General features: G+C 35.6%; 1 protein-coding gene across 4 annotated transcripts in view; it reads right to left on the bottom strand.

Annotated features, from left to right (window-relative positions):
• The window catches only part of CDH9 (cadherin 9), a 52,892-nt gene that overhangs the window by 18,498 nt on the left and 6,972 nt on the right, over positions 1 to 27,422 (bottom strand). For 3 of the 4 annotated variants that reach the window (XM_059691872.1, XM_059691873.1, XM_059691874.1), the window contains exons 2-4: positions 6,955 to 7,249; positions 2,258 to 2,377; positions 1,530 to 1,697 (exon numbers count right to left, since the gene is read on the bottom strand). In XM_059691872.1, the coding sequence (XP_059547855.1) occupies positions 1,530 to 1,697; positions 2,258 to 2,377; positions 6,955 to 7,249 (583 nt within the window). The remainder of the gene's footprint in view (positions 1 to 1,529; positions 1,698 to 2,257; positions 2,378 to 6,954; positions 7,250 to 27,422) is intronic. The other variant, XM_059691875.1, reaches the window with a different exon arrangement.

Here is a 27,422-nt window from a genome sequence, read left to right as displayed (position 1 = left end):
AAAGTCTGTTCTTTTTTAAGTTTGGTTAGTGGTTAAGAAGAGGGATATCTGCCCGGCCAGTGTGGCTCAGGAGATCACAGTTTGATTCCGGGTCAGGGCACATGCCTGGGTTGCAGGTTCCATCCCCAGTGTGAGGTGTGAAGTTAGACATCCAATCAGTGATTCTCTCTCTCCCTCTCCTTTCCTATCTGAAGTGAATACAAATATATATTTATATTTTAAAGAAGAGGAACTTCTAAATATAACTGCCTGGACTTAAATTGCCATCACTGGCCAAGTTAGTTAAATTCTCTAACCCTTTATTTCAATATCTATAAAATGATAATGATAGCAATAGACTCATAGGTTTATTATGAGGATTGCGAAATTATGTCTTTAAAATGCTTAGCTCAGGGGCTAGTTCTTGAACATTTTTAACTATTATTATTATAATTCCAAAACTTTTGCTAAGTTTACAATAGATTATAGAATGATAGAATGGCAAGCCATTTGAGAATTCATTAAACCATACTCTTTATTTATATTGAAGGAAACTCAAAACAAAGTTTAGATTTATGTTAATTCAGCTTATTATGTTTTTTAGCAAACTTTATTTTTTTAACGTTCATTATATGTTTAAGTCCATCATCCAAAGCTGAATCATCAAATATTTTAAGTTTGTTTAGCCTGGAAAAATGCTTTACTATATTGGAATCAATGTCATAAATTTAAATTTGAGATCCTTAACTGAACATTTTAAGATAGGGGCCTTTATATGTTTATTTCCTGCAGAATAAAAACATTTTTAGCAAAGCCTGGGAATCTGCTTTTGTAGGACCTCATAGCATACAAGATGGTGATGACTGAAAGAGCACTGACTGATTTAACTTTCACCAGTGGTAGCAGACACCAGCAAACTTTAACCTGTCTCACAGTGCCATCACAACCAAGGTATACTATAACTGTAGGGGCCACTAAAAAAGGGGAAAAATGCTGTAATTGAACCAACACGCAGTGATTTTAAAATAGTGCTTCATTTCAAGGACTGTGAAAGCACCCAGTCTGTGTTTTAGAATCAATTAAGCAAGGAATTATAATTCTTATGTACAGACAAGAGAATGGAGGAAAGACCCATGATAGACATGGGATTTGAAGCCAGGCAGTCAGATTTGCGAGTCCACACTCCTAACCAGGAAAGAAATAAGAAACAAAGCAAGTTGATTTTAGTGAAGGTTGAGAATGGTGGTCTGGAAAACTTTACAGCTCTTCTAAAGGTAGAAGAGGATCATTAAAATTGCCAAAAGGACATCATTACCGTGTGTGTGCGTGCGTGTGTGTGTGTGTGTGTGTGTGTGTGTGTGTGTGTTTCTTACTACCTACTCACTGATGAAAATGATCAAAATGACTTTCACTTTTGTGGGGAATTGTGATATATTTCGGGGACACGTGTTATGCCTTGATGTGTAAACTAGCTGTGAAACCACTATTACAAGTATTAGCCTCTCTTCATAGTGTGTTGGAGAAGCCTTCCAACATGAGACCTTTCTTACTCTGGGGAAATCGAGGTGGGTTGTTGTTGACATCCGTCAGAGTGATGTGCACTGTGGTGGTTCCAGAAAGGCCTCCCATCTGGCCGCCCATGTCTTTGGCTTGTATAACCACTTGGTACTTCTCTCTGTTTTCTCTGCTCATGTCTGGTAATGCAGTTTTTATTATACCTTTTGGAAAAGTAAAGAAATATTTTATCATTTAATCACTGATTTTTAAAATGGAGCTATTCGAGGTCCATTTTACAGAAGTGAATCATAACAAACAGAGAAAATGTTCGTGTACCTAAATACATATTTCAATCTATAACCACTTTAACATTATTGACAGAACAGAAAGAATTCTTCTATTGGCTACTGCTTAGGAAATGAGTTTTTCTAAATCAATGTATTCTTTTGGTGAACAAAAAATTTTACTCCAAAAACCATCAGACAAATAAGTTCAATGTTGATGGTTGTCACATTCTTAAAGTTTGAGTAGAACACAGAAAGTGCTGACATTTTGTACTTAGAGTCATAAATTTAAACTCAATAAATAGTCCAGAGTTGATTCAAATAATCTATTTAAATTACAGGAAATTTGATTTTATTCCCATGTATAAATGTAGGGAGTACATAGAAACAGATACTAAATAGATAGCTTTTAAAATACCAGAAAAATATATACAAATTAACTGTGCATCCAGATGCATTATGTAATGAGAAAGGGACCAAGTATTAACTATGGTTACCTGATTCTGGGTCCACTGAGAAATATGGCTGTCCTTGCAATATGCTGTAGACCACTTTGGCACTATTTCCGTAGTTGGCATCATCCGCATCGGTTGCAGTCACTTGTATCACAGATGTTCCTACACAAATGCCCACCCAAACAGACACTTAAATGCATCTCAATTAGAAGCTATCCTTCTGAAAAATGACTGCTGATAATGTAGTGAGTTAGACCATGGTTAGTTGTAAGACATTTCCTTAAATGATACTACCTCCAAAAAACTTTACTTTTCTCTTTCATTCCTTTTTATTTTTGTAACTTTAAAAATATCTTTATTGTTGAAGACGCTAATGTGTGTCAGCTTCCAAGCATTATTGGAAATATTAGATCTTCACTAAAAAGGGGGATATGCACATGACTCTGAGAATCAAAAAGAACTATGACATGATTTTGAGAGAAACATGGGCAGAGGGCAAAAGCAAAGGAGAAGAGTCAGTGAGAGAAAAAGAAGAGACAAATATATTAAGACAAAAATAAACAGCGAGAGAACAGTATATAGAGTATTAGAGAAAAATAATGAAAAGAAGGTAAATTCTAAAAAAAAAATTCATTTTTATTAGATGTTATTTACCCCCAAAGTTAATAGGAGTAGTCTTTTAACTCTTTAATTTAAATAAAATTACTAATATGATAAAATTAATATTAGAATTAAATCATTGTGTACTACTTCAATTATAGAGCAGCTTTATTATTTGATTATGCATGGGATTAACTGCCAGTATATGAGTTACCCATAGTCTGACAGACTTTGTAAGTATCCCCCTTTAGTTTCCCTCTATAAATGGTTATTTGTACAGGAAAAAGCAAAGAAAAATCACATCTTCAAAATTATCATGAATTTATAATTATTTTTTTAATCAGCAAAAAATTCTAGAAAATTTTATTGTAAAATACAGTCTCCTCCTTCCATTACTCTTATTTGTATCTAAATTTATTGATGGGGGGCATTTGAATTAAATAATAAGATGAAAAGTGATGCTTTTGAGTAGTTACCAAGAATATCATAAAATTAGTTTTTCAAACTAGGTTTTCTCTAAGCATAACTATTTTACAGTAGAGAAAAAATAGTAAAGCACTATATCTACCCCGCTATTACTGTATTTATCAACCTTAACAACAACAAAAAAAACCAGTGCAGTAAAAAGCCATCTCTGTGTATTTTGGAGCAAGTCAGTTTAACTCTTTGGGGCTCATCCTTATGAATTAAAATAAATGATTATACCGAGTATTTTATATTCTGCATGTAAATATTGTATGTATTTAAAGTTAGATACACATGCAAAGTCTATGGGTGGGCCAAGGAGGAAGTAATTAATGCAGTGATGTCAATATTAGCAATAAAGGATAATTATTATCCTCTATAAATGGGACCAAGACTTACCTGTAGTTCTTATCTGTATTTATTAGTACCAAAAGCTGCAACAAGAGCCATACTGTTGCCTGCTTTGTTTTTCAGGTTGTATTTTTTTTTGTTGTTTTTTTTTTGTTGTTTTGTTTTTTGTAAATTTAGAGATGGAGGAAATGCAACTGGCAGTGGTCCAAATTCTGATATTTTTTGCTTAATTTTAAAAAAATCTTCATTGTTGAAAATATTATATATGTCCTTTCCCCTCCCCCATTGACCTCTTCCAGCCCCCTACACCCCCTCCCCAGGCCCTCACCACCCTATTGGTCTCTGTCCATGGGTTATGCATATATGCATATAAGTTCTTTGGTTGATCTCTTCCCATTTGCTCTCCCACTTTCCCCACCTTCCCTCTGATTTTTAATATCTGCAATAATAAAAAAGTGTACTGCCTTTAATCTGTCTAAAGTAAATGAAATATAGATTGCCTCACAGTAAGATATTTTTAAATAAGAAAAGCTGTAAGCCTTCTTCCATTCATAAACTTACATATTCTATATTTTATTATAGCTATTGAACAAGAGAAGGACTTTTAAAAAAGAAAAAAAAAACCTGTACAGACATGCTTACTCCAGTCCTGTAATAAATTCTCATAGGATCTATCTAGACTGTATTTGTATTTCATATGAGAAGGAAAATATTTGAATTAGGTATGCAGCGGTTGGCAAAAGTAGGCTTACAGTTGTGAGTTCTTGAAACAGTATATTCTTGTATTTTTATCTATTACTTATTCTATTATCTATTTGTATTATAACTATAAACCTACTTTTGACTACTCATGTACAGATAATAATATTCCATTGAATATGCAAAACAATATAAGAGAAAGCACGTACTATTCAGTTTAAATATCAGGTTAGCCAAAGGACATATATACCTTGCCCATAGACACAGACAACAGTGTGGTGGAGGCCAGGGGCGAGGGGGTGATGGTTGGGTGAAGGTGTTATAGTGTCAATTTAAAAAACAGTCTCTAATAAATATTGTGTTTTCTAAAATGAAATAATCTTTTGAAAATCTGAAGTTGTACAAATTTAAATCAATTATTATCAAAATGTACCATATTCAAATATTTCTGTCATCTCAATTATACTTTTTACTCCTATGGGTATATCATGTTTTTGGAGAAGGAAAAATGAAAGTTTGTGTACAATTAAGTCTCAAAATATCTGTCAAATAACATATATACGAGAAAAACAATTACGTTTTAGAAAAATTAAAAGGTGTCTCCTGGCTAGCATGGCTCAGTGGTTGAGCATTGACCTATGAACCAGGAGGTCACAGTCTAGTCAGGGCAAAGGCCTGGGTAGCAGGCTCGATCCCCCATCGGGGGCTTGCAGGAAGCAGACAATCTATGATTCTTTCTCATCATTGATGTTTCTATTTCTCTCTCCCTCTCCCTTCCTCTCTGAAATCAATAAAAAATATATAGTTTTTAAAAATTAAAGGATGTTAACTGGAAAATCAAACTGCTTTAGAATGCTCATGAATAGGAAGTTGAGATGGAGAGTATAAATTTTAGATGTATCTTTTTTTTCCATTAAAAAAATCTTTATTGTTGAAAGTATTACATGTCCCCTTTTTTACCCCATTGACCTCTTCTAGTCTGTCCCCACCCCTCCACCCCAGGCCTTCACTGCCCTATTAGGGGTGGGTGGGTGGGAGAAGATCAAACAAAGAACTTGTATGCATACAATTTTTAGATATATCTTCATCTCAAATGTAAGCCCACACAGAGATCATGATGTATGTAGGTTTGCACTGGCCCACTGGTTGACCCCTGTGGACCAGTCCAGGACTTTTCATGGAACTGTACCAGGATAATAGATATTTAAAAGTATTAAAGAGAAAACAACTGCTACATTTCCTTCTAGGCTTTATGATTGCATAGAAGTCCTGTCTAATTTGATAAGTCTCTTTCATTTTACTGAAATGAATGCCTGAAAAGGCAGTAGAACTGCAGTTTTCTCACACAGATGAGATTTCCTTTGATGTTAGAGGAAATTATAACTTTTATACAAACTCTTAGTTCTTCTGACTACATGGCACAAAACATTTAACATCAATCACTCAGTAAAGGTGGATATAAATTTATTTTTCCCCATAAAGAATTTATTTCAGACTGAAACATGTATTAATTATAATAATGTCAAACTTATAGACTTAAAGCTGATTTTAAATAGTATTCAACTAAATAGCATCAATTGTGAAAATCAGTTGCATAGTTCAGATATTATGGAAGCTTACTTCACTGAGTTTTATAGGTTTGTTTTTTTAGAAATATATGATTTAAGAGTCAGCTCTTATCTCATTAACAAATCTAAATCTTTCACAAAAGTAGAGCTAAATGTAGTCAGACATGCAGATAAAAATTATTGCCTAATTGATGGTATTTAAAACTATGGGCAGCCTTAAAAATGAAGCAGGTATTTCCAGTTTGCACAATAGTAACTAAATAACATAAAAAGACTTGAAATGTTGTTGTTATGTTACCAGGTTATTTGATCTTAATTCAGTTGCTTAATCTTTCTGAATCCTGGGTTCCTAATTAACAGAATGGGGGTTTGAAGTTCTATTTCCCATGCCTACAACATTAAGTTGTTTCAGTGATCAAATGAGATGATCAAAAGAAATTTGTCAAATGCAAGAACATTAGTTATTATGCAAAATAATTTGAATAAAACTGCCCAAACTGCTAATACTATTTGTATTCCTTTCATTTCACACAAAAATACTCAACTTGACTGCCATTTGAAGGGCAGTTAAGTAGAAGTGAAAATGTTAGTTGAAATGCAATAAAATAATTATTCTCAATAGTGATCATTTTAGATATCAGTTACAGCATAGCAGGAAACATTAAGATATAAACTGTTGAAAATATTTAGAAGTGAGATAGCTAACATTAAGTAGTAATTTTCAGTTATAAGTCTTATCTTTTTTTAAATACACTTTTATTGATTTCAGAGAAAAGGGAGAGGGAGAGAGAGTTAGAAACATCAATGAAGCTGCTTCCTGCACACCCCCTACTGGTGATCGAGCCCAAAGCCAGATCATGTGTCCTTGTCCAGAATTGAACCCTGGAGAACCCAGGACCCTTATGTCCACAGGCCGATGCCCTATCCACTGAGCCAAACCAGCTAGGGCTACAGTTCTTATCTTGAAAAAGGCCACGTATCATGACTGAATGTTCATAATATTTATCTTATCAAACAAACAAACAAGTTAGTTTACATGGATTAGCATATACCTACCTACTACAGACATTTCAGGAACACTTGCAGTGTATAAGTCTTTTGTGAATTTTGGTTCATTGTCATTTATATCATGGATTTTAATGATAAATTCAGATTCAGGTTCCACCTGCCGTCCAGTCTTTCTGTCTATAGCCTTGGCACGAAGAATGTACAGGGATTTTTCTTCTCTGTCTAATTTCTTTGCAGCATGAATATCTCCTGTATTTTCATCTATAACGAATATACTGCCAGCCCCATCTCCTGTTAATATGTATTTTAAATTTCCATCTCCTTTATCTTGGTCAGTGTGAAGCTTCAGATAAGTAGGAAGAAAAAAGAGTTCTATAAATATATGCATTGTTATTACAGAAAAATAATGTTGGCACAAATCAATTTATCTCCACATAGCAGCACTGGAACAATGATTGCAATGGTTATCTTAATTTTCACTGTGGGAAAACTAAGCATTTTAGTTTTATCATTCTCAAAAATTTTAAACAATTGTAATTCTACATCATAATGGACCAAATTTAAAATATAACAAAAATGAATATATCTTTTTCAAAACAGTGTTTCCAAAATATTTTAATAGAATGTTACCACCACTTAAACCTCTAGTACATTTACAAAAATAAGGTTATTAACTTAGATCTTGAGTATAAAATATTAATATATACTTGATTACATTTAAAATTACTAAACTCAAAAGAAGGGATATAAGGAATTTCTCAACTTTTTATGGAGATAAGTTTAGGAAAAAATATTGGATTTTGAAGTTATTTTACCTCCTTTCAGTATAACATTGTAGATACACAGGTTTTGTCATCAGAGAGACCAATCAGAGAGAGAATTTTAATCTCATATATTATTCTCTATGGGATTTTGGGAGGGTACTCTTTCAAACACAGTGTTCTCATTTACTTTTTTAAATTGACATTTTGTGTATATATGAAATTTCAAGTGATATAAAACATGCATGACTTTTCCACTGGCCATTAATAATTTAATGAAATTATGAAGATTTTTTTCATAAATTGTATTTCTTCTACTGATCCATACCCATCTTAGAAATAAACTTCTTAGTGTATAAGGCTGTTCATTGGGTGTTTACAACAGATAAAACATGTTTACATTGGAAAATAATCTTAACGTGTTTGCAAACCTAACAATATTCTGAAACTTGTGTCTTAACTAGCTGATGTCTGCTATATATTGTTTTTGAACCTGATGAGGTGCTTGGTAAAGGCAAATATTTGGTAGTGGAAGAAAGTAGTTACAAATTCGAGCTATGATCTCATGACTAGTTACAGGAAATGAGAACTGTAAATTGTCATAAATATGTCCTCTTTATCTGTTAGGAATATATTTGTATGTCTGCATAAGTTAAGCAATTATTTTTTTCCTCTCATATTCTTTTATCATGCAACGTAAGATGAATTGACTTTATATTACAGTTTTTAAGAATTGTTCATATTACATAATTATATTGAAGTTACAGGATATCAAGGGGAAGAGTACACATAACTTTACCTCTTTTGGGGGAGGGATCTATGTGATTTCAGTATGCACGATAGTTGTATCATGTTATGTGAAATTACACATCTTGTTATTGTCTTTATTTGGAGATCAGGGAAGCATGTATGGTATGAAATTTTCAAGGAACAGACTTGTGATGGTTAATTTTGTGTCAATTTGCATCATGTGATCCTCATATATTCAGTTAAACATTATTCTGGATGGGTCTGTGAGGGTGAGATAATATTTGCATTCGTGAGCCACATAAAGCAGATTGTTCTCCCCAGTGTGGGCATGTATCATCCAATCCATTGGAGGCCTGAATACAATCAAAGGCTGAGTTAAGAGAGACGTTCTCTCTGTCTGGGTGTGCTTGTTCTGCGACATACATCTTCTCCTGCCCTTAGACTCAACCTCAGACTGGAACTTGAACCTTCAGCTCTCCTGCTTCTCAAGCCTTCAGACTCAGCACGGAACTATATGTTGGCTCTTCTATGTCGCCAGTCCACCAACTGCAGGCTTTGGGACTTCCTGTATTCCATAAGCACATAAACCAATTTCTTACAAGAAATATATTAAAAGCCTAATATGCTAAGTGTCCAGTTGTCCATTCAACCAATCAAAGTGTAATATGCTAATGATATGCTAAGGCTGCTCAATGGTTCACTATGACATGCACTGACCAACAGGGGGCAGATGCTCTGACCAGTAGGTTAGCTTGCTGCTGGGGTCTGGCCAATTGGGACAGAGTGAGATGGCTAGGCATAACCTGGAAACCTCCCATGTTCCCTCCCCGGCTGGCCAACCTCCTGTGTCCCTCACCAACTGTGCACTGGTGGGGACCCTTGGCCTGGCCTATGACCTCTTGCAATCCGGGACCTGTCAGGGGATGTCAGAGAGCCAGTTTCGGCCCAATCCCACTCAATGCAGGAGCTACCTGTGGTGGTCAGTGCACTTCCATGGGGGAGCACCACTCAGCCAGAAGCTGGGCTCATGGATGGTGAGCACAGTGACAGTGGCACAAGCCTCTCCCACTTCCACGGCAGTGCTAAGGATGTCCTACTGAGCCACCAGTTGGACATCCCCAGAGGGCTCCAGATTACGAGAGGGCTCAGGCAGAGCTGAAGGACTGTCCCCCCAAGTGCATGAATTTTGTGCACCAGGCCTCTAGTATATATATAAGATATACCTGATTCTCTGATTCTTGGGAGAACCCAGACTAATACAACGTTTTAAAGTAAAATTTGTAAAATCAAAGCAAATTCATTCCTAATCAATTTTTCTTTAAAAGTTAGGTGTGGTTTTATTTGTTTACTTTTTTTTATTATTTGCTTGTTTAAATTTTGTTTTAAGGGCTTTTAATTGTGAAAGTATTCCATAATGCCCAACTGTTACTATCAGCCAATATTCATATATCTTTAAAAAAAAAAGCCTAAGCAACCAGATGACTGGATGACCAGCCAGTAGCTATGATGTGCACAAACCAACAGGGGTCAGACACTCAATGCAGGAGCTGCCCCTAGTGGTCAGTGCGCTCCCACAGCCAAACTTACACACAGTGTAGTACTCTATTCAACAGGCAATGGAAAGACTTGGTATTAAAAATGGGTGACTAAAAGGCTCTATGGGTTGGCTTAATCATTTAAATGAACATGTTCTAAATTTGAAATTCAGAGGAGGAAAAGTGAGACATCACTGAATTGTTTTTAGAATGTAGAGCTAGGAATAGAGGAGTGGGGGATGCAATTATGAAACACCCCATTTTTCTATGTATGAAACATTTTCCCCATTATTCCTTATCCAGTAATGCCAGATGCATTAAAATTTTTTATATATGTAGTGAATGCTTAAGGCCTAATTTTGTTGTAATTAAATTTTCCAGCATATTATGTCTAAAGGTATTTTGAGTTGAGTCATAACATCAACCCTCATGGCCTACCACAGCTACCTATAAATGCAATTCCATTACCAAGCAACAGGCTTGTCCTGGATCCTTTACCTGTCAAATCCCTAATCTGCCCAGAGATGGGGGTGGAGAATGGCTGAGAAGTGTGAGTAATGGGGGTGGAGAATGGCTGAGAAGTGTGAGTAAAGCTTCTTTTATTACCATCTCTGTAGGTAGATAACATGCCTGCTAAGCTAATAGTCAACCTTGGGTGGAAAAAAAAGTAATAAATAGAAATGAGAGATATAACAAAAGCGAAAGGTTAGTATACCAGGGAGGGATGCAACGATGCAGTTTCCAAGTGAGTGACTTGGCAACAGAACTATACTCTTAGTTATCCCTTTGAGATCTAATGATGACCAATGGCAAGTGGAGGGAGAAGCCTCAGGACTTGTTGCCCCCACAGAAGAAGCCCTGAACTTCTCATTTTACCATCACAACAATAGATGTGTTGACTTGATAAACACTGGCCCCACTGTTTCAAATGCTCTGTGGGTATATTAAGAGCTCGGTGGGTTCTGAATAGGAGTAAAATAATATTCCTAGAATGTTGTTGGCGTGATGAAAAAGTCTTAATAACATATATACGGACATTAGAAAAAGCTGTTCTCTAATGCCTGGACATTTATCTAGAGAGAAAACAAAGCCCTACTTAAATCAATTAAAATCAGTAAAAACTTTAACAGAGCTGTCAACAGTGGTAGAAAAGGGCTTATTCAGTATAAGGAAAGACTATCAGGCGTCATTATTTTCTGGTGGCTTCAAAGGCCAGTAACTGTGTAGCTTACTGAGCCAAACAAAGGCAATTTAATCGTATGAACACCATATTAAACTTTAGTAATAGTAGGACACCACAAAAAGTGTGACTTTTATCAGTTTTTAAAGTCCAGAATATTACAAAAACATTTTAAAAAGTCTTCATTATGGTTTAAATTTTGGGTTTTATTAGATAGAGATGTGAAATTTTGTCATTACACCTGGAAGCCAGTGTCCTAAACCCTTCCCTCTATTAACTGGGATATTATTATATCTACAAAACAAATATAATCCAAAATTCACTGAATAGTGTTTGGTCACCATCTCAGTCAGTTAGAATGTATGGCACAACAGGAAATTACTACATTAATCTCTCTGACAAAGCTATAGGATGAACAAATGGTTTGCAAATTAATTTATAGAATTAAATTAAAACCAGACTTTTGTAAATAACTCTTCAGAGTGAGAAAATACATTATGATTTAAATTGAAGTCAGTACTTGATAAAAGACTTCTGAAAGCTGTACAGAAAAGGAAGTAAATTTGGCCTTATAAAAATTACACATTCAATAAATACTTATATTAATATATATAAAATGTTCAACTGACTGAACCCACTGGAGTAATAAGAATAATTGCACTGACAGAATATTAAAATAACTCTGTAGGCATATCATCATCTTAAAAAGCTTTGCAGAGAACAATCCTATTAAAATGGTATGAGTCAAATCCAATTTATTGTCAGGGTGTTACTAAATTTAATCTTAGTAAAAAATATAACACAAACTATAAGACAAAAATTGGAAAAAAATCTTAGAAGTATATAGTGTGGAACTATTGACTTAGAACAGATGATTGACTAGGGAGTTCAGTAATTCACCTACAACATATTTCCTTCACATTACTAGAGAGAGGTTAAAATTAGGGATGTGAACATGACCTATATTGTAAGCATTCTGCAGAAAAACAAAAACACCCTATGACAAACCAATGTTATTTGATAGAAAGGTAGTACTTACCTTTAAAATTCTTTAGTGTACTGTCCATGGTTTAGGGTTGCCTTTGGTTATTAAATCTAGAACCTATGATTAATGAGGCATGCTCTCTTGAAAATGTCTCATAAGCTATGTGAGTACATAATGGGGATGCTTCAGACTCTAAATAAAACATTTTTTAAACAAGTGACTGTCCATCTTACTTGGGATCCATTCTTTAGAAGTGGGCTAGAGATGCATGCTGTGGGGAACTGGGAAGCTGTACTGAATACCCTGAACGTCTTTCTCCTTTAGATTTTTCCATAGATTATTGTGTCCTTGAAATTATCAGTAAAGCTTGATATTGGGCAATATCTCTGACCTATGTGAATCTGATTTGATAATTCCCTATCATTTGTCTTCACTGACAAGGAAAGAACAATCATTTATCATTCCTTAATAGTGACAACCCAAGGCTGGTCTCACAGATATCTTGGTTCAATGGTGCCCACAAACTTTCATCCTCAACACACAGGTCTTAAAAAAAAAACAACAACAATTCTCCCTAGGAATTAATTTAAATTTATGCACTTTTAAGACTAATTTTCATTGCATTAACCACAAATGTCTCCATTCCTTAAAGAACACAATTTAAGAAGAGAAAAGTCGAATAGTGAGACTGTTTAAAGACAGTAAGGAAACTAAAATATATATGCAATTAGAAAACGTTGTATAATTGATAATCTATGGTATTAGCATAAAACACACTGACAACAGTGGTTCTTCACATTAACTTCAGTGTACCCTCAGTGTTTATAGAAATGTTTATATTTCTGAAGCTATTTCCTCCTTTTTGCTGCAAAACATTAAAGTTTATACTTAGTAATACATCAGATATTTTCTTATCAAAACCTAATAGGGCAGTAATTTGAAATATACAGCCATTATATAATTTTGCTTCAATTATACAGTGCAAATTTGAAACTATAACTATCATTCTATTCATTTTCTCTATTATACTTCAAACTATTTTTTAAATAAACTTATGCACCAGTACACTACAAGTGAACTCACAAAGCATATTTTCCTAGACATTGCCATGGATACTGCCTTAGTGAATTTACCATTCTACCATAATGAGTCTTTATTTCTTTCTTCTATCTGTACTTTCTACATAGTTACCTAGTCAAATGGGTTTACAGGCAAATTACAGGTAAACACTCTCACAATGACATTTCCATTCCCAATTTTTCACTGTCTTTTCAAAGCTAATATTCAAATGCTTGCCTTTCCTAGCCATCATTATGCCAAATAAGCCATTTAAAACTTTTTATGGTCCAAATAAAATACTCTATTTCTCTCTGAGCAATTCACTATTTATCCATCCTCTCATCTTGCCTTTTCCAGCATACTCTACAGTGGTCAACAGAGCTACCTTTTGTATGCTTGATTGCATCAAAATTATTTCCTCTATTTCTTGCTCATCCCCTTTATCCAAGCTATCTGTAGATTCTATAATCTCCATCTTTTCTGTTAACATATTAGTTCAAACCACCACTGTTGACCACTTGGATTACTTTAGTAACTTCCTACTCAGTGTCTCTGAATCTCTCTCGCCTTTAGGACCCTTGTTCCACATAACAACCAGAGTGATTTTTCCCCAAAATAGAATTAGTTTATATGAATCACTTCCTTACATCAGATCTATGGTTTTCATTTTTTTTTCATTCCAGTAACTCTCTCTCTCTCTCTCTCTCTCTCTCTCTCTCTCTCTCTCTCTCTCTCTCTCTCACACACACACACACACACACACACACACACACACACACCAAAAAATCAAATAAAACCAAAAGATCATTATGGCTTCCAAGAACCTATGTGACCTTCCCTCTTTGTTCCTCTTAAAAGTATCTACTCATTGTTTCCCTCCTCATGCACTAAACTATATCCATATCAGCTTGCTTTCTTCACCATGGATCTCAATATAGTTGAGCACAAACTCTTTAATTTAGAGTGACAGATTAATTACATTGCTCAAGGTCATGTTAGAATTTTATTGCAGAAAGGCATTTAAAACAAAGTTTCCTGACTCCTCATTATTCTTTTTTCATTTCTTTCTATAACACATAAATTCCAATTAGCAATAATACTTTCCACAGTTTCCTTCATTAGTGGTTAATTATCAATTTTGAGTATTAATTATCTTTCTAACTACAGTTTTGGAAAATTAGGAGCTATTTTTCTTTTTGGTAACTGCCCAGTTCTTCACATTTGGAAAAAATAAATCACTACTCTTTGGAGATAAAACTTTATTCCCAGCTTCTTATGGAGGAAGAGGCTATAGAAGAGGTAGAAGCTGGGCACTAGTTCATATGCTTATGAGTCAGTAAAGACTGAAATAATGCCCCATATTGAGTTGGCTATTTTGAAATAAGCTAAAAATTGTCATTGAGGTAAAACAATTGTATTAGCTGGATGATCACAGGTTATATCCATCATATTTTTCAGTTCAGACAGTTTTTACTGTGGGGTAAATAGGTAAAAGTTATACTGGATGGCAATTGCATTTGGTGTCTAAAGAACAGCATCTGCAAAGAAATCTATGCAATATTCAATTTGTCCAGATTAGTTTTATTTTGGGAAAGAAGTTCTGAAATACACCCAAAGCAGTTTACTCATCAATTGAAAGCCCTCCAAAAAAAACAGAACGATTGGGAAACCAGTCTGTGGAGTGGAAAAGAAAAGCTCCCTCAGTTTTTTTGGAGGGAATAACTTTTAAAAGACTTAAATGGCTAGTTTACTTGGTTCAGTTACGAATTAAACTTGTTGATTTTAACATTGCTGTTACATATAAAACAAACATGTGGGATGTTCTGATAAAAATTGTACAAATAAAAATAAATTATAATTTTTATCCTATATAATAAAGAGTTAATATGCTAATTAGACCAGACAGCGGAACAACCTTCCAGAATGACCAGTGGGCAGGGGGCAGGGCTGTGAGGCCCAAGGCAGCTGGGGCTGTGAGGGCCTGCTCTTGAATGAATTTCGTGCATCGGGCCTCTAGTGTTATAATAATTCCGACAAAACTTTAAAAAATCAAATCTGTGTTATGTGTCATAAATTTAATTTAAATGACAATTTACAATGGACTGTTAGAATATTTTCCTAAGCAGTTAACCCTTAATTTCAACTAAAACCAAACATCACTAATCTGTGATTTCTCAACTATTCTTTTTTAGCTGTTTGCTTTCTTACTTTTCAAACATTAACTCCCACTATCTAGATAGTCTTCCCTCTACTTCTTTGAAGTATTCCTGATTGTTCTTCAGGGCTCAGGTTAAATGTTACAATATGTAGAAGCTCTTTCTTATATCGTGTGTCAGTTTCCTATTCCTGCTGTAACAATTTACAACAAGCGTAAAGGCCTACAGTAATACAAATTTATTAAGGTGCAGTTCTCTAGGTCAGATGTCCAACAAGGTCTAAGTAGGCTAAAATCAAGATATCAGCAGGGCTGTATTATTCTGGAAGATCTATGGGAAAATCCATTTCCCTGACTTTTTAAGTTTCTAGGGCCTACCTGATTGATTCCTTGGCTCTTGTCTTTTTTTAAATTTTCACCTGAGGACAACTTTCAGAGAGAGTAGAAGAGAGAGAGAGACAGATATTGATGTGAAAGAAACACATACATTGGTTGCCTCCTGCACAGGCCTGGACTACAGCCTGGGGTCTGGGCTGGGGAGGAGCCTGCAACCTAAGTACAGTGCCCTTGACAAGAATCAAACCCAGGAAGGACCCTTAGGTCCGCAGACCGACGCTCTATGCACGGAGCCAAACCAGCTAGGGTCGGATTCCTTGGATCTTAAGTTCCTTCCTCCAGCTGCAAACCCTGCAATAGCAGGTCAAATGATTTTCACGTGGTATTTCTCTGAACATTATTTTTTGGTTGCATTTCTTTACCAATTTATCTCTATCTCCTCTCTCTCTCTCTCTCTCTCTCTCTCTCTCTCTCTCTCTATATATATATATATATATATATATATATATATATATATACATATATATGTATATATATACAGATATAGATATATAGATATATAGATATACATATATAGATATATTTATATCTATATCTATATCTATATATATCTGTCTCTATCTCTATCTCTGTCTGCCTCTGTCTCTATCTCTACCATCTCTCTATATATCTATCTATCATCTATCTATCTATCATTTACCTATCATCTATCTATCTCTCTACTATCTCTATCTCTGTCTGTATTTCAAGAATAGCTGAATAGCAACCTCAATTCTCCTTTGCCATACAATGTACCAAAGTCATAGGTTCTAGGTATTAGGAAATAAGCATGTAATTCTTCCTATCACATATATTCAGGTAGATTTTCTTATACTAATCCATCTTTCTACAGTTAGCGGATGTGTGATTGATATATCATAGACTAAGCTACACTAACCATCAGTATCCTATATAATAAAAACCTAATATGCTAAGGATATGCTAAGGCTGCTCAACCAGTTGCTATGGCATGCACTGATCACTAGGGGGCAGGCTGTCAACTGGTAAACCAGTCGCTATGGCATGCACTGACCACCAAGGGGCAGACAGTCGACCAGTTGACCAATTGCTATGATATGCAGTGACCACCAGGGTAGATGCTCTGACCAGTAGGTTAACTTGCTGCTGGGGTCTGGCTGATCAGGACTGAGTGAGATGGGCCAGACATGGCCTGGAGCCCCCCCGTGGTCTCTCCCCAGCTGGCCAACCTCCCACGTCCCTCCCCGGCCTCGATTGTGCACGGGTGGGATCCCTAGGCCTGGCCTGTGCCCTCTCGGAATCTGGGACCCCTTGGAGGATGTTGGAGAGCCAGTTTCAGCCTGATCCCGCAGGCCAGACTGAGGGACCCCACTGATGCACGAAATCATGCACTGGGCATCTAGTAATATAATGGTTAAAAGGATGGATTCTTAGAGACAGACAAATTTAAAACCCTAAGTCTGCAATTGATACTATATGACTGAAGCAAATGATTTAGCCTTTCAGCTTCTCCATAAAATCATCATAATAGTAGTGATCATCCTTAGAATTAAGAGTTAAGTTTTTAGTAATATATGAAACAATAAAGTATCTGGGCTATGGTTAGTGCTCAATGAAGATTACACATAATCATTAGCAAATTCAAAAAGTTGGCCTTTCTTCTGCTTTTATCATTTAGCTATGAGCATCTAATTATTTGTTATCCTTAGCACTTAGCTTTTAACATTTCCTTAATTTGATAATTTCTGTACATCAAATTTTTAAAAATTTCATTTACTTTCTTCAAAAATATCCATTTAGTTGAATTTTAATATCACATTTTTAATTTCCATCTAAAATATTAAACTAAATAAACTTATTTAAAAAAATATATTGTTAATGTTCTTAGAGAAGAATGGAGAGGGAAAGAGAGATAGAAACATCAATGATGAGAGAAAAATCATTGATTGGCTGCCTCCTGCCCCACACTGAGGGTTGAGCCCACAACCCAGGCATGTGACCTGACTGGGAATTGAACCATGACCTCCTGGTTCATAGGTCAATGCCCAACAACTGAGCCATGTTGGCCGAGCAATAAACTTATTTTTGAAATTTGTAATCTCATTTGCTATAGAGTGGAATTGAATAGATTTTATCCTATGTAATAAAACCCTAATATGCAAATACACTGAACAATGGAACAACCGGTTGCTATGACATGCACTGAACACCAGGGCGCAGACACTCAACCAGGAGCTGCCCCCTGGTGGTAAGTGCACTCTCACAAGGGGGAGCACAGCTCAGCCAGAATCTGGGCTCACAGCTGGAGAGCGCAGTGGTGGTGGTGGGAGCCTCTCCCACCTCCACAGCACTAAGGAGCAATGAGCCCTGCTTCTGGCTGAGTGGCGCTTATCCTGAGCGGCCTCTCCCATCTCTGCTGCAGGTGGGTGGTAAGGAGCGAGAGCCCCAGACTGCAAGAGGGAGGTCTGACTGCCAGCTTAGACCCTTGGGGAATCGGGCCTAAGCAGGCAGGCAGACATCCCCTAAGGGGTTCTGGACTGAGAGAGGGTCCATCCCCTACCCAGTGCATGAATTTTGTGCACTGATCTTCTAGTATGATAATAATAAGGTACATTTATGTATAAAGTCAATGAGAAGTGATCTTAAAAGCATAAAATCTTGTTATTAAATATTATTTTGTTGCCAAATTGCTATTTCCATGAATATTTGAAATTACTTACTTAACTTACAAATTTTATGCACAACTATAGGCATTATGCAGATTCCATGCTCTACCACAGTATGCTTTCTCTTCATCAAATTAACTAATATATTCTGGAACTGCCTATATTTTAAATAAACCACCTTTATTTTACATAAGATTCTATTTAAAGATTACCTGGAAATCATTGTGAGACTTTGGATTTAAAATGACAGATTAAGCTAACAAATTAGCTTCCCATTCTCTCTCACAAACAAACTGAAATATAGTGAAAAACTATTAAAATGAATAAGTTTACAATAATGTGGAGAACAAGGACTGATGCACTAGTTAATTTTAGTGAATTCCTGGAGGAGAACAAATGGGTAGGATATACTAACACATTATTCTGAAAAATGAGATATAAATCTCAGTGAACAACAAAGAAAATTCTAGTGAGGAACAGAACTGTCTGGTTTGGGGTTTGTTTGTTTGTTTGTGTCTTAGTACATATGAATCCCCGAGGTTAACAGAAATGAAAAGTTAAGTTAAGTAGGATGGACATTGAGGGAGATAAGAACAGTTTATAAAATGGCATCATTGGTTGGTTGGCTGGTTTTTGTTACCCTTCTTCTCTAACCAACATGGAGCAAAGAGATGGTTTACATCCACATTGAAATAAGATATAAGCTTTCTAAGAAATTAGAAGGCCTACATAGTTTTTCCTGTTTTTTTATTTATTTATTTATCAAAAGGATGCTTTTCTTATTTGCCTGTCTGATTCCTACATGTGTCAGCTGAGATATCTCTCATTCTGTAGGGATTTTTTCCTAAACACAAAGCTGAAGTTTACCTCTAAATTAGGGGATAGTGGAGGCAATTGTATTCATAGATATAAACAAACAAAATAAACTCATGATACGTGTGAAAAAATTGGTTACCAGAAAGTAACTAAGTTAAGATTAGAAAACTGAACTCATAAGATAATACCTTGGTACAATGAAGACAAAATTATTTTAAATAAATTCTAAATTGTACGCTTGTTATATTTATGAAGAACTTAGGTCCACCAAGTAAAAACATTTCATTATAAAAGAAGGATAATTGGAAACCCCAAAATAATCTATGTAACAAAAATATAGGGTCTAGGAGACTAGGAAGTGACTGCTTAGAAGGTATGAGATTTTGAGTTGATGAAGACATTTTAGAAATAGAAATCATGGTGGCACATTAATAATGTACTGAATTTCATTGAAGTGTATATTTTAAAAAAGGAAAAGAAAAAAAATAAAGCAATGAGACATAGAAATTTGGATCTCTTTGATTTTGTTTCTCTTCTGTTATCATGAAATTTTCCTACATAAAGAAAAATTACCCTCATTGCTTCTGGAGAGGGGATATAAGCAGATCAGATAATTGTGAAAGACTTATTCATTTGTATTTAAAGAAACTTGCACAGATATTTAAGTTGGTTCCTTTGTTATTGTCATTGGTTGTTAAGTGTTATAATGAATACTATTGTACATATATCTTCATATATTTCTAAGAGTACATCTACTGGGTAGAGTGAATTGCTACATCAACTATTATTTTTGTTGTTATTTTTTATTACTTTTCACTAAAAATGCACTTCAAAATCCCTTGACAAAGTACCAAGCTTTTTCCTTTTTACAAGTTTCATTAAAAAAGAACAAATTGCTTTATTATCATTTTTGTTGTTTTGAGTGAAATAGAGAATCTATTCTTACGTTAGCAGCCAGAAAAGATTTTTGGAATGGTGATAGTGTGAAATTTTTGAAATATCAATGTGATAAGTTAGAGCATGTAAATAAGGCAAAAACAGGAATTCTATTTAACTGGGCTCTGTAAGGTTAGCTCTTACCTTTGTATGTATGTTCCTGCTCATTTTGATATTTGTAAAGTATCATTCATTGTAAACCTGAGATATCCTAGCATAATAACTAGAACTAACATATATCAATACAGAGTTGTAGAGTTTAATTGGACTGCATTGATACTTTTAAAACCCAATATGGTCCTAGCTGGTTAGGCTCAGTGGATAGAGCGTTAGCCTGTGGACCAAAGGGTTCCAGGTTTGATTCCGGTCAAGGGCATGTACCTTGGTTGCAGGTTCCTTCCAGGCCTGGGCCATGGTTGGGGCGAGTGCAGGAGGCAACCAATCGATGTGTTTCTCTCACACCAATGTTTCTCTCTGTCTTTCCCTCTCTCTTCCACTCTCCCTAAAAATCAATGGAAAAATATCCTCAGGTGAGGATTAAAAAAAAATAATAATAAAATTTAAATTAAAAAAATAAATAAAAAGCAAAATGTCCTTTGCCTGATACCTGTGCTCATTATTTCTTTTCACTCCTTTTCCTTTTTTTTTTTTTTTTTTTTTTTTTGCTAACATAAGGATCCTAGATTTCTTTTTTTCTGTCTTCTGCTGATTTTATTTGTGGGTTGAAAAAGAAAGTTTATATATGTATATGTGGATATATTATGTGTGTTATATATCTTATATCCATGTATACATATACAAATACCTTTTTCCAGGTAAGTCATATGAGTCTCAATTTCTTAATACCAAAACCAATTTTAAATTCAAATGACACTTTTAAATTAAAATAAAACTATAGCCCTAGCTGGTTTGGCTTAGTGGATAGTGCATCAACCTGCGGACTGAAGGATCCCAGGTTTGATTTTGGCCAAGGGCACATTCTAGGATTGTGAGCTTGATTTCCAATAGGGGGTGTGCAGGAGGCTGCTGATCAATGATTTTTCTCATCATTGATGTTTCTATCTCCCTCTTCTTTCCTTTCTAAAATTGATAAAAATATGTTTAAAAAATAAAAAATAAAAAGATTAAAATAAAATAAAGCTAAAATGTAGTAGTAAAACTTGAGTTCTAATAATTTAAGATACATTAGGCTTTTGTTTTTATGAAAATGTTACAAATCTAAATAGTCATTGTCTTTTTGTCTAGACGTACAAGTCAACTTATAGTTACTAATCTAAATTATATTTCTTTATAATCAATTAAAGTTTTTCAAAAAGCTTAGCGAAGAAATAACCATGAGGCACATTGTTTACCAGTAAAGAATACTCCCCATGGATCTAGTCATAGTTTTTCTAACAGCTTACCTAACCTCAGAAATGTGTGAGGAAAAACAACCTCCCTGCACCGATATATGTACATACACATGCTGTGTGTGGTTCCGTATGTCCTATAAGTGGTTTTCCCAATATTGTGTTGCTTGGACAGTCATGATCAAGCTTCATTAAGTTATATCATACTTATCAGGCTTGTTAGCTTAAAATAAATGTAGAAAATAACTAAACCATCGCAACAACTCCAAGGAAGGATGATAGGATAATTGAGTGCACCCTGAAGTTTTTGCATTAGTAATCAGAACCTTCATTTCTTTGCCTTCACTGAATTCTCTTTCCATACATTTACATAGACTAGACCTTATTCATATGCCAAGAAAACACATTTTGCAAATTTGACCTTGTTCTATATACTGTATACACATTAAAAATGTTTTTTTCTTATAAATGTTGCAAGTGCTCCAGTGACTCAAATACCAACTGTAAATACAATAGGGATGAATGGTCCTGGATCTTCACATATAATTCAAATTAAATAGCAACAAACACTTTCATTTTCTCTAAAATTCCAATGTATGGTGTTAGCAGTAAAAAGCTCAGAAATGCTACTGACAAGAGAGGCCATTCTTATCATAATTTTTACACCTTTGTTTCCTTTTATTCTATGTAGTTCCTTTGGACATAAATGCAAACCCTGCTTCCTTTTAGCTTTATGCAAAGCTAATATGTGAGCCTCTACTTCTAGCCTTGACCAGAAAGTCAGAAGATATGTGCGCTGCCTTACTCCAGCATTGTTCACCATGAAAACGGTCAAGATGAAGCACATATTACACCACGAGTGAATGACATGAGAGAAAATGAGGATTCACTCTTCGGTCATCGTATATCTCGTAGAACACAAACAAAGATAGAGCCTTGAATACATCAGTTTCAAGAGGCAATTTTTATATTCCAGGGAGTGCTATCAATAGCAATTTCACCCCAACTTTGAGGAAATACCTCCTCAGTAGGAACAGCTTTAAATAGCGTTATTCATTGTGTTTTCAGTGCACAAAATTCATGAAATATAAAACCTGCAAGTCAATAAGAAGGGAATTTAGAATGAATCGTTATTATGCAACATATTTGCATATGTTTCTAAAATCAACTGCATGGCTGAGATACTTTGACAATAGAGTTGTCCTTGTAATATTTGCTTGTGATGCTTAATCTTTTAAAAAAGGTACTCTCATTGCTCTACATGTGTGTGCGCGTGCGTGTGTGTGTGTGTGTGTGTGTGTGTGTGTGTGTGTACATTTGCCTGCACTCCTCTTCAGATTGTTAACTGCAGCAAGGTAGTATTAAGTTTATCTTTTAATCCAACTTTGAAGTGATAACTGTTCATGAGACATGGCTTCAAATATTGAATGTGCTCTCTTTATTAGCTCTATACTATGTTTTATGTTAATAGCATAAGAAATTAAAAAATTAAGCTACCAAGATCTAAAACATCTGTGGACAATTCTACTGGATATCTCATTGCCTAAATAGTATGTTATTTTCTTTTTTTACATTAGTTTTCAATCACCTGTATGGCATCAATTATATTTTCTATTATTTTACTAAAGAAGTTACCTGACATTTGGCAGTGTGAACCATATTCACTGTTGATTCACAGTTGAAACTAAATTTATATTTGTCACATTTAATTATAGAATATTATCCATCAATTTCAAACCCTTCTAGAACCAAAGCTTTTCAAGTGATTCTAATCAATTTCACTGATTCGAGTGTGTCTTTGTGCTAATATACTTCAGGGAACATGGTTTAATAAATATTTCCTTTAATGGTTTCCTTTCATTTTGTTTTATGATATTATCTATTTTAATATGAATAAATTTTAGGTTCAAAACAGTGTTTATAATGCATTTTTGCAATTTAAAATACATCGAAAAATCAACAAAATAACATGTAATGTTTATATTATTTAATACAGCTTAATTTTATCTAAGCATGCCATATAACATATTTTAAATTTAAATTTTCCCTTTCTGTTACATTTTTAAGATCACATTTTCATGTTAAGGAAAGGCCACCTCAAGTGAGCAAAATGATTGATGGTTTTGTACTTATAAAGATAAATAAGCAAATACGCTAACATGTGATTTGTTTTCCCTTCATAAAACTCTGCTAAAGCAGTTCAATGGGTTTGGAAGATATCTGCCTGTTCATTTTTATCTCTCTCTTGCAGTAATTATAATAATGACGCTAGCATCACAGAATCCTCTGCTCAAAAACCTTGCCTAAATTCAACATTGAATCGAGTGCTGATATGAGCAGAGGGAGAGGGGGAAAGGAATCTGTATTTTCAAAGAATAAGCAGTTTGAATAGATATGACAGAAATACTTTTTTATAAAATGCAGTAAAAGCAAAGTAGCGGTGTGATATTTATTTTACATAACTGTTATATACAGAATAATAAAAGTTTAGAAAGTTTAAAAGATAACTGGTGGGACTGCCTTCTGCCCTCTTACACTCACCGATGCACTGGAGGTGTACAAAATTGCCCTGGAAAGAAGACAGTGATTATGGATCTCATGGGTGCTTGCGGAGTTGTGACTGGCAGGGCAGAAGTGTGACTGTAGAGATGTGTCGGTCCAGACAAGAAGTGAATAGAACATGTTTACAAATGGCTCCTGCCTTTTTTCACCTGAAAGTTTGAGTTCTTTGCCAGGAAGGAAACAGAGGGTCTTCGCAGTTCTTGACATGCTAGAGGACATCCAAATGCCAACAATTCCGTCCTTAAAAGTGACTGATTTAGCTACCTTCTATGATATAAAGCCCTTGCAAGCTCTACTTAATATAATAAGACAGGAAACAAAATTTTTAAGTGTAGCTTTGGGGGGGCAAAGAGAGCTTACTGTGACGTAGCACTTCAGGAAACTTTTTTAAATCTTACAATATTGCAGTACTTAGTGGTGCATGCAATCTGCATATTCACACTTTGCTATGTTTCTCAAAAGCAATCTTGGAATTGGGATTTCTGTCCTTATGAAGTAGTTGCATTAAAATTATACTCACAGAGAATAATTACAAACATATGGCCGAAACAAACACACATAGAGACTGATAAACATGAGACTGGACAGTTTGAGGATAATTTGATAACACTGGACATCAACCCATAGAGGAGGAGTGCAAAAGGCTATGATCCTAAGTTAAGCTTTAGCCATTCTTTATTCTGGCATTGATGGAATTTTCAAAAATAAGTATTTAATTTATTTCTATGAAAGCTGAGTTCTTCATTTAAACAAAATATTGCTGAACTCTGTTGAATACAAGGCATTACTAAAAGTCAAAACATATAATAATAAAATCCTGAAGTTTATGACAGTCTAATGGTGAACACACTTTTTAAAAATTGTGGTAAAACATATATAATGTTCAGCTTGCAATTTTTACTATTTTTAAGTGTAAAATTCAATGTCATTAAGTATATTCACATAGTTGTGCAGCCATTATTACCATCCATCTGTAGGTCTTTTTCATCTTCCCAAACTGAAATTCTGTATCAATAAACAGTCAGTGCCTATTCTCCCTACAGAGGCTGCTTTCTGGTTATGGGGATGGGGAAAATATGTAATCAGATGTCAAAAAGAGAGAAGCAGTATTGTTGGGCTGAGAGGATAGTGTTAGAGTTTGAGTCTGCCTGAGTGATTATAAACTGGAGGACACAATTTTAGGGAGGAGGGAATCACAGAGAGTTGATCCCCCAAATGTCTTTTAACATTCCCCAAATGTTTAGTTGATGTGCACTAAATACAGCTCCATGCAAGACAGATAACATCAGCAAGAAAGCTAAGAAACTGAACAGAGATTTCATCAGCAGGGAACAAAAATGAGAGTTGAATCCTTGCCAAGTTAGTGTGGGTATGCAAGTACTCCAAGTATATAGTTCTCAAGAAGGGACAAGTCCTAGAAGTGGCAATAAGATGGAAATAGTTCTGCCATAATATAAAATCTTTACAAACTGAAAGTGACTAAACAAATTCATGAAATGGTGATCATTGGTAAAATTGCTGGATGATGTACAGAACTTCTGTGCACAATTTGAGTGATCCTCCAAAGATTTAATTTTTTTCAAAATAAACTTAAAAGAAATACTATACGGGTATTGATTGGGAGGGCATTTAATCCTTAGATTTTTTTTAGTCTTCTAATCTCCAAGCACATTGTATTTCTCTATTTAAGTCTCCTTTAATGTCTCTAGTATTTGTAGTTTAACATGGATCTGTGAGCGTTCCATGGGATTTGGGGCATTTTTATTCATAGTAATTCTGGTTTTTAGTGGTTTAATTCTACATTTCCTAATGAGTTGAGCACTTTGTCATATATATATATATATATATATATATATATATATATATATATATATTCCAGCAGGAGATTTGGATATCATTTTTTTGTGAAGTACTTAGCTAATCTTATTGCCAATTTTCTATTTACCTGTTCATATTTTTCTTATTGTGTTATAGACTTCTGTAGGCCTGTGAATGTTTGTCCTATATATTATTACATGTATTATATGCACTAAAGTTAGCTTCTCCCATTTGTAGAGATCATATCCATTTATACCTCTAGATGACTACTTCAGCACCTATAACCTAAGAATTAGAAAACTGTCTAATATAATTATAGCAAAATCACAAAATTAAAAAAATAACAATATAATGATATATAACACCAGAGGCCCAGTGCACGAATTTGTGCATGGGTGGGGTCCAGCCGACCGGGCCCCAATCGGGGCAAATCAAGGCTGGGCCTGTCAGGAGGAGGAAACAGTGGGAGGTTAGCCTGCCAGCCTACCCTGATCAGGGCTGGGCTGGCTGGGGGAAGGAGCCATGGATGATTGGCCAGTGGCCCCACCCCCAATCAGGGTGGGGGGGCAATCGAGAGTCAACGGACAAGGGAGGGGCAATGGGAGGTTGACTGGCCAGCCTCACCCCCCATTGATCTGTGGAGGAGCTGGCTGGGGGAGGGGCCGCAGGCCAATTGGGGTGGTGGGGGCTAATCAGGGGTGGGGTCAGCTATGGAGAGGGGCTATGGGTGGTGGGCCAGCTGGCCCCACCCCCTAATGAGTAGGGGACCCATCGCGGGGTGGGGCTGTAGGAGGTCGGTCAGCCGGCTTCACCCCCTATTAGAGTGGGGGTGGGCGATCAGGTGCAGGGCAGACCGGGGAGAGCAGCTGTGGGCTGATTGGGGTGGTGGGGCCCCATTGAAGGTGGGGCTAGCCATGGGGAGGGGCTTCACAAGGTTGACTGTCCATCCCCGCCCCCTATCAGGGTAGGGGGGGCAATCAGGGCTCAGGCCAGCAGGGGGAGGGGCTGTGGGCCTATTGGCGTAATGGGGGCCCATCAGGGTGGGGCCAGCTGGGGGAGAAGGGCTGTGGGAGGTTGGCCTGCCGGCTCCACACCTGATCGGCCTGTCCATTGGCCACAGTGGGCATCATAGTGACAGGTCTTTGTGGTCCTTATGGTGTTCTGGTTGCTGGCTTTATATATATATATATAGTCCATTTTTAAATATGTCAATTATTCTAATAATATTTTTATGGTAACTTTCCACTTAAATTCAGAATTTAATCCAGAATCACATCTTTTCTTACAGAGGCATCATTTTAAACTCTTTAATCTGAAATAGTTTCTGAGACTAATGAAAATTGAAAAGCTAATTTTTTAAAAATATATTTTATTGGTTTTTTACAGAGAGGAAGGGAGAGAGATAAAGAGTTAGAAACATCTATGAGAGAGAAACATCAATCAGCTGACTCCTGCACATCTCCTACTGGGGTTGTGCCCGCAACCCAGGTACATGCCCCCGACCGGAATCGAACCTGGGACCTTTCAGTCCGCAGGCCGACGCTCTATCCACTGAGCCAAACCGGTTTCGGCTGAAAAGCTAATTTTAAA

The sequence above is a fragment of the Myotis daubentonii genome, chromosome 4 (genome assembly GCF_963259705.1).
Source record: "Myotis daubentonii chromosome 4, mMyoDau2.1, whole genome shotgun sequence".
NCBI lineage: Eukaryota > Metazoa > Chordata > Mammalia > Chiroptera > Vespertilionidae > Myotis > Myotis daubentonii.
The sequence above is the reverse complement of the archived record's forward strand: the minus strand, read 5'-3'. Positions and strand labels throughout refer to the sequence as shown.